Source organism: Patiria miniata, unplaced genomic scaffold (assembly GCF_015706575.1).
Source record: "Patiria miniata isolate m_02_andy unplaced genomic scaffold, ASM1570657v1 HiC_scaffold_24, whole genome shotgun sequence".
Classification (NCBI taxonomy): Eukaryota; Metazoa; Echinodermata; class Asteroidea; order Valvatida; family Asterinidae; genus Patiria; species Patiria miniata.
Window position 1 is genome coordinate 6,245,332 of NW_024037063.1, and position 8,950 is coordinate 6,254,281.

The 8,950-nt window shown below is 36.0% G+C and overlaps 1 protein-coding gene across 1 annotated transcript; it reads left to right on the plus strand.

The window, feature by feature from the left end:
• Positions 1–200: 200 nt before the first annotated feature.
• On the plus strand, positions 201–8,888 carry LOC119731728. The gene is made up of 5 exons (XM_038204954.1): positions 201–1,897; positions 3,255–3,452; positions 4,381–4,641; positions 5,429–5,544; positions 6,236–8,888. Exons 1-5 carry the CDS (start codon positions 1,762–1,764, stop codon positions 6,464–6,466), a joined length of 942 nt encoding a protein of 313 aa, XP_038060882.1. The 5' UTR covers positions 201–1,761; the 3' UTR covers positions 6,467–8,888.
• Positions 8,889–8,950: the final 62 nt, after the last annotated feature.

Here is an 8,950-nt window from a genome sequence, read left to right on the forward strand (position 1 = left end):
TTTGAAAGAAACCAAAGAAAAAACTGTCAAAATTTTAAAAAAAAACCCACCCACCCTCACCCCTAAAAAAAAAAGTCTAAAGTTCTTCTAAACCATTTTACATAAGTTAACGCTTATAGTATTATTCTCTAAATTTTTTCAAACGAGATTAAAAAGCTAAAAGAGACAATAACCATCCAATGGGTCTGTGCAAGAACTAAAGTCTGCCCTCTACAGCCTACTGATGTTAAAATTTGGTGTCTGAAGTGGAAAGACATGTGAATCACAAGCCTACCGGTACCACACTCCAGGGCAACACAAATCGAAACCGGAGGAAATTGGACAGAGATAAATGGTAGCCAATTTCCAGATTTCGTTGTCAGCTTTCAACGTGTACGGTCAAAAGTTGGTTCAAAGTCTGTCAAACTTGTCCACATGTGTTCTTCTTTTATCTCTAATTTTTTTCCCAACACAAATTCAGGAACTGGTTTAGAATCAAGTTATGTTTAAATTGTAGATTAACACAATCTAGGTTTTTTTTAAACGGTGGAAATTTTATTGGAATTGGTTAAAACACATATGGAGTGGGATTGAGCAAAAGACAAAATTTATCTGCTACAAGCATCTTTATTTATTACATAAAACCATGGAGCTATTGACAGGATTTCCTGGAGGTTCTTTATTTTGAGTTCACCAGCTTCATCACCAATTTCAATTGCAGAAAGTTTTCATACAGAAACTTATTGTGCAATACATCAAGAAAAATTGATTGAGGCCTCCTTTGCTTTACCATATTTAACTGACTCAACAAAACCCCAGCAATTAAGCTGAGGGGTAGAGTTGTAAGACATCTGTGCTAATAAGCAGGACATCTTGAGTTTGAATCCCACCGAGCAAACTGTGACTTCCTGCAAACTCTTGGACAGCACTGAGCATGCAGTGCTTATAATAACTTATGTTGAAGAGTAAAAAAAATAAATAAAAAGATATTAAAATGTATGTGGGATTGATGAAAAAAATGTTAACATCTTTGGCTGAATTCATGGGGTGACTATAAGTGCAAGTAAATTAGCATGGTCCACTCCCTGTATCTGATGTATAACTTTCCAGTGATTGTACATCCCACATTTTTTGCTTAGCGCGTCAACATTTACTATTCTAGTCAACACTTTTTGGGGCCTTGTCTTAAGGTGTTCATGATTGAATTCAGTGCACTTGACCTTAGGTCACATAAACACTGTGATCCACCACATGAGCACAGAATTAGTACAATCTCTATGGCAACCAATCCCACAGGGAGTAACACCAGTCGATGTAACTGTCATGAGAATGGCAATCTACCTGTAGCTTCCTGAGTCTAGTATTATATCAGATTAAGCAACAAGTTGGACAGGACACCATACCTTGGAATGGTACATGTACATCCTGCAGTGGACAGACAGTGCTCAACGCACACCAAATCATCCTCATTTAAATTCAAGTCAAAATTCCACCATTCTTCAAAAAAACAAAAATCTGTGAAATTAAGATCTAGATCATCAGACACTTTAAGCTGACAAGTGTCAAACCAAACTGTCCTGTGAAATGTACTGAACTCATGTGAAACTGCTTCTTTCCAAACTAAAGCTGTTTCACGACTGAATAAAAAGTGAAAAATTCAATGTTTCCATTTTCTGCTTATCAATAAAACACAAAAAGAAACCAAAAAGGGAAAAGTTACAAAAGTGACACCAGATATCACCAGAGAAGACATCTGAGGAACAACCTGGAGCCAATGTCAAGATGTGTAACATTGCCGCTGGAATCAAGATACTGGCAGTAGCTGCAACTATTGCATCCTTCCAAACTGTGGAGAGTACAGCGAGTTGTAACTGCACACGAATTCATCCACAGCAACACTTCTGTACAGCAAACTATGGTAAGGACTAATTGACTAAGTTTTCATTGTAAAATCTGTAGAATCAAGTACCACATCGCTAACTAGTGATTTAGTTTTTCATGTACAGGACGGTCTGCATTATGTGTCTATTCCCCATCCATCATTTTCAATAAACATGGTGAGTCAAAAAAAGTAGAATCCAAACCCATATTTAAAAAAATAGGCAGCACCAAAAAAAATAATGACTGGAAAGACAATTTCATAAGCTATTACTAAAATTGTTCAATGCGTTCAAAGAATATCACCATTTAAACACAATATAACCTTCGAACCTCATTCCTTCAAAAATGCGATATCAAGAATGGTTGTCACAATTGTCTTCAAATATCTAAAAGTCTAAAAGTTAAAAATATTCAACAAAGTTCTTTTGAAGATCCGTCTTTTTTTCAAAAAGTGGATTTTATAAATCACATTGTTTGCCTAACCAGGTTTGTTGATAAAGATATTTGTAGTACAATAAATGACAGTTGTTGAAACAAGTATTCTGTGTCATTTTCTTTATTGTTCCAAACAGTCAGAATACACAATAAACTGCTTTTTTGTTTTTGGGACAAAACAGGTTTCAGGGTCATTGCATTTAAATGTGATCATTCGACTGAGCAATTTCAGTAATTTTTTCATCTAAAAGTAGTTTCTTAAATTGGCTTTTCATTCTTTATTATTTTTGGCGATACATATTTCAGAAATCTTCAGAACCGTTCACATTTTCTTTTACTTTTTGAAAAGACCAATTATTTTGTTAGATTAAAAAAACAATTTTCTCTTTATATAGGCATAATCATCCAAGCATTAGTACGCTTGGTAGGGCTAATCCTTTCCACAGCAAAACAAGAATTTCAATTATCAACATTACAGACTCAATAAATAAACATGTCACCTTCACTTAAAGTTTAGGGAACCATGGAGTATACACAGCATGATTTATACAGCTTTGTTTGGAAGGAATTCAGATTGTTTATTAATTCTACATGATCTTTCACCATTGCCATAGTAACACTCCACGGTAACAGCACTTCCTTGTTACAGTCTACTCCAGATCGGAAAGTCTGAATTTTATTTAAATGTACAAACTTGAATGCTTTTGCACGATAACTTAATTTCAAAATAATGATAAAATAAATATGTCCTCTAACTAATTTGTCATGTAACTGATAAAATCACTGAACCAACTTAGTTTATGCATATGGAAAGGTTGGTATTAAACAACAAATCTCCCAAAATGGAAGACAGTTGCTTTAAGTTACATATTGTTTGGTGAAATTGAGATCTTCGTTTAACCTTATAAACATTTTACTTTACTACATAAACAAATATCTGTTGATATCATTTTTCTCAGTGATTCGCGGTCGAGTGGTTTTGATACAATGGCAGCTCATTCCAGACTTGGACACAGAGTCAACTACAGTGACAGAAACCCTGACAAACCCTACATCATACATGACATCAAATCCCCTCACACAGGGGCCTGAAGCAACAGGCAAAGAGGTTGACAAGTCAACAGCACTCCCATCATCCCAGGACCAGGACCAAAATGGTATGATAATATTTTTTAATTACATTGTTCCTGGAGGAAACGTAACATATTTGCATACAAGGATTACTGAGAATACCAGTATTTTTGAGTATCACAAGAGGGTTTATTCAGAATATTATCCAATTATTTAAAGGTAATATATACAACATTTCCCATTGCTGTTATTTTCAGAAATGGATGGATTTGGGGGTTTGTATTTTATAGCAAATGTTGTTACACTGACCTTTTCAAAGTTTTGTGTTCGTATGCTGGAAAAACCAAGAAAAAAATGCTGTTCTTGTAGTTTGTTTCCCTGACCCTACTTCAGATGAAACGGAGCAATTTATATGCAGGGGAATTGTCAGGTCAGGGAATCATCAGCTTGCTTGCACCCATTCACGGATGTGTAACCAATTTTAAACAAAATGTGGACAAAATAAATTTGGTAAATTTTGTTTTAATTTTGAAAAAAATTAACTGAATTTGAAAATGACAGCACACCAGGAGCTACGATTTCACAGGATTTCACAGTCAAGTAAGGCATTTTGTACTAATTTGGTAGTTTGTTTGACAAACTTTGTTGATGTTTGCAAATGTTGCATATTACCTTTACTAGGATCCATAAGGGTTTGAAAAAAGCAACCTTTCCATTTCATCCTTCAGGGGGGTCTGTTTTCGAGGAGATTTTCAAAACTGTTTAATTTATTCTATTGTTTTCTCATTCCTTCCCTTCTTATCGATGTTTTTCCAATATTTATAGAAACAGCCAATGAAAAATTTTACATACCTGTACCAGAACTGTCCTTTACTATAAAAAAAACCAAGTTATTTAGTATTGAAGTCTTATTGACTATCAATCAAGGTTAATTCTTAATCTTTAGACAAGAGCACCCCTCCCCCCCCCCAAAAAAAAAGCTGATCTAATCCCAATCTAATATTTAACCTGCAGAATTCATTGACGCGATGCCAGCTCACAGACACAACAATCAAAGAGCCAACAGAAAGGACAAACGACTGCTAAAGAATCGCATCATCAACCAAGAACCATGGAACTATGAGATCATCTATATCATCACGATCCAGACTGTGTATAAGAATGTGGGCGGAGATTCACTGATTGAGGGGGAGGAGCTGGAGCTTAAGAGTCCATATCCAGGCATGGGATTCTGTGGTGTGGAACTCAGAGCAGGCAAATCTTACCTCCTAGCAGGTAGGCTGTGACATTCAAATATGAGCTGTTTTTACTTTTTAAATCACAACGCTAAGAAATATTTTCAAGTCTCACATTGCATACTGATATTTAACACTCTTCTCTGGTAACCAAATTTGCAATCAGGTATTCAGGCTTTAACATGGAAACCTTGTCCACAGTGGCTTCTAATAGGACAGATGTGTGATTCTGAAATTAATACTTATAGGATACGGTAGTACTTTTTTTAGAAGACAGCCAATATCTATTTTCTTTCTTTTTTTCTTCGAAATTTTGTAAGAGAAACAAACACGCCAACACCCCTGTGCAACTTCAATCACTCCAAACAAACAAAGCATATCAAGCTGTGATACCCAAAGCCCCGTTCACCCCTCCCAAACCCCCCTGACCCCCATCTTCCACCCAACAACCAAATCATGCCTGCTCTGATGAGACGTTTCCAACACAAAGTGATAAATGTGACAAAGCTAAGTTTGCACTTAGCCTCCTAATTCTAGAGGGCGCTATATCATTATTCAGCTCCAATAGTTCCTGAGATTGTTTCATTCAACATACGGTAAAATCAAAGCCTCCTAATAAAAGTAAACTTGACAGGACCGACGGTGTTCTTAAACAAGGTCTTGGCATGTTTCATTTCCATCTTCTATGATAGTGTCATTGAATAAAGATTTGTGGGGGGGGGGGGGGTTGAAACTCAAAATAGCACTGACAATACATCTCTAAAAGATGTTGGCTGACTGTTGGCTGCACTTGATCAGATTGTTGAGTTTGGCTCTTCTTTTACCAGGGGGTGAAGCAGGCCAGATCAATATGTGTGACTGGATTCAGGAATACCGCCATATCTCCAAACTACAGAAGAGAGGTCTAAAGAATAACTACGGTCAATTATGTGACATGTGTCAGGTAAGAATACAGCTTTTGAACAATTTGAGAACTTTGAGACCTTATCAGTACAGGTGGCCGTGCATTGTAATTAAGCACCCCTCAATCAATTTCGGAGAAAGAGTTGTCTCTACATCATCTCATATACTGTGTGTGGAATTTTTGAATAAAGACAATTGAGAGGAGCTTGTGGTGAATTTTTATGCATTTTACTTTTTTTTGGTTTGGCGTTATGTGTTGTATGGTACCTTTTTGCTTTTGTAGCCATTTTCCCCCTGTGTTGCATTGGAGGTTTTCTACTTTTAGCACTCTTAAGGTGCATGTGGTATTTGTAAATAATTGATATTTTGAATGCTTTTGATTTGGCTTTTTAAAGGTTTTTTAGGTTTCAATTGTTTTTTTTCTGGCAGTTTGGTTTGCTTTCGTGTTTAAGTACTTGTCACTGTAGCACTTTAACTAACGTTCATATTTTCTTTTAAGTATTTTCATTGCCTATAGGTTCTATAGTTTTTTATTGTGAGGCACTTTGAGGTATTTTTACATAAAGCGCCATACAAATGCCTTTATTATTATTATTAGAGACATTTGGGATTATTTCCCATTTTGTAAATATTATTACTTGGTCAGTTGGGTTGGGGGTAAGCCACCCAAACAACACTTGGATCCACCCTTACCGGTACATGCTCTAACACAATCCATCTGACCTCTGTAGATTATGACCTGTGGTAACCCAGAATGCACCAGTGATCTTCCTTCTACCACATGTGTCTATCTGCCACCACACGACGACCACATCCAACATGGGATAGGTTACCATGACAATGATTGCATTGCCAGGCACTCCCGTTGCTATGCCAAGGGAAGGAAGGCAGACAAATGTGACTGGATGAAAAGCTCTGATATGAAAAACTGCCAAAGAAAAGGTCGTAGAAACAAGAACTGAATTGGGATAGGTTACCATGACAATTGGTTTCCCTTCTGAATGAGTTTTCTGTTTCACAAAATCTTGCATTTCAACTCGAGTAGCCACACTTTAAAATATCATCAGTCACCTATAGAGGGCAGCAGACTATCACCTGGAACTGTGCAACTCACATGTACCATACCACAGGGCATTGATGAGCTCAATAAAAAAATGAATCATATAGTTTGCTTTCTAATTGCTACAGTGTTTAATTTCACAAACTCTAGATTTAAATGAAACAACTATATATTCATGTTTTCCAGTTAAATTAATTGAATTATTAGAATAGTTCATTTCATAGAGCTTATTTTGCACTGTATGTATTTATTAGACTTTTTAAGATTATACACCATTCATAAGCTGTAACTTTATCATTTAATTGGCAGCCTATTAACAAATTTAATCCTTATTTACTCAGTTTGATTTTAGGTAAATTTTATTGTTTGTTTAAGCCAAAAGTGATTTATGTACCATACTTAGATAATAGATGCTGAACACACAATCCACTTTACAAAAATTGTATGTGTCACTATAGGCCCTGCTACAAACCCTGCCAGGAACATGGTGTTTTTACTTTTGGTGGGCAAGACACTTAACTACAATTGCTCTACTAAACCCAGGAGTTATTTTTAATGGGTACCTCTGCGCTGAGCTCAGCTGCTGCGTGGTCTCGTGGCCTAATGAACGGGGTAATAAATTTGTAAAGCGCTTTGAGATTGTTGATGACAATTATCTACAATCCTTCCCAATAATCACTGTATGATTACTTGGACTTCCATCCAACCAAATTTGTGTTATTGGTGACGACTCTTAACTATAAAATTTCAGCTCTTGTAAGCATTCTTGAGATAAAGAATTTTCACAATATAGTATGGCTCCTGTAGACAAATTCAGAGACAGTAAAGAACACCTTTAGGGCACCCTACGTACTGTTTGAGAATTTTAGGTCAAAGGGGTGTATAGAAGAAATTCACACTGTATAATTTCTTCATCCTAATTCCTAGAATTCATGATTCTCTTAATCACATAATAATCCTAAATTGCAATGGCCAGTTTGTAGAGAGAATCTGGAAGAAACTGTGCTGTCCACAAATGCTTTGATAGCAGTTAAAAATAATTTTTGTTTTAAATAAATTGCATGCAAATCCACATGCCTTTGGAGCGCAGTAAAACCATTAATCTTCCCTGCATCCATCCATAGAGGGTGTTCATGTAGGATTATTTCCTTTGTCAATCCTTTTTCAGAGTTAAAAAAAGAAAAGATTCTGAGTCAGAACTACTGCTTCCATTGAAAAGAGAATAGCCATGTCAATTGCAATTAAACAGAATCTTTACACTTGGGTGGCATACTTGGGCTGTATGAAAAGTTTTAGAACAGAGTCCAACATTCTAAGAAGTTGAAGTCTACAATATGTTTCTGAAGGTTTTCAAAATGACATCACCACTTTTAGAGTGGCAAAATCCACCATACTAGGAATCCATATCCCCTACTTTGAAAGACACCTGGTGAGATCAATTGAGATCTCAAGTCTCTTGAAAGATTAATGGCAGAATGAATCAAGCTAGTATACATCCTGTCTACTTGGAAATGGTGATCTCACAAGGATTTAAGACGCTACATGAGGACAATCATCTTTCCTTTCAGTTACAAACACTTCCAAGTCATTTTAAATATTTTGATAACTAGACGGTGACAGTATTATGATGTAAACATACTTTGGCCTACTGTAAACTAGTGATATTTAAAGATATTTGATATTATTTGACTTGAAATTAATTATCATTAGGCCTACAGTGGTTCAACCTTGCCCCAAAAAGTGTCACTTGACATTTTACTTCCACGAAAATCAGTAACTCTCTCATTCTTAACAAGAACTGGAAGAATACAGAGTTAGGGAAGTTTTTGGTCTCTTTATTTGACCCCCAGGCACAAAACCACAAAACCACACAAACCACAAAGCTCTGAATCAAACCACAAGATTCTGAAAAGCTCTGAATCAAACCACAAGATCCTGATGAAATAGGGGCTTATAGGGGCTGGTTATCCATCTGATCAGAGCACGCCTAATTTTGCGTTATTTAATTCAATATTATTTTCACTTACAGATTTTTCCCCTAGTCTTGTGGTAGTGAGTATGCCATCTCTAGGCAAAAGCTGCTGAGAACAGTTTAACAGTGAATATATAACATCTTCTTTTACCACAACTGTGTAGGCATTTGGAGATTGAGTGACTTTTCTGCAGATCACTGCAGAACCACAAAATTGAAAAGACATTAAAGTTGCATTTTTACAGCAAAGACTCAAAGAGTGTAAACGTAACTACGTAAACAATCAAATGGGAGTAAAATATAATTCTTGAAATGTCATGGCAGACACAATAAAAATGGCACTGAAAAAGTATGGTCTGACTTTTTATACTCAAAATGAATCAGCCTTTCAAAATGTCAAGAGTCCTCATATCA

What these genes read in the sequence shown, in the direction of transcription:
- LOC119731728 (XM_038204954.1), top strand. Translation starts at nt 1,762, where the DNA reads ATGTGTAACATTGCCGCTGGAATCAAGATACTGGCAGTAGCTGCAACT. An exon ending in CCAGGACCAGGACCAAAATG is followed by an intron (nt 3,453 to 4,380) that starts GTATGATAATAT and finishes TTTAACCTGCAG; the next exon opens with AATTCATTGACGCGATGCCA. An exon ending in CAAATCTTACCTCCTAGCAG is followed by an intron (nt 4,642 to 5,428) that starts GTAGGCTGTGAC and finishes TTCTTTTACCAG; the next exon opens with GGGGTGAAGCAGGCCAGATC.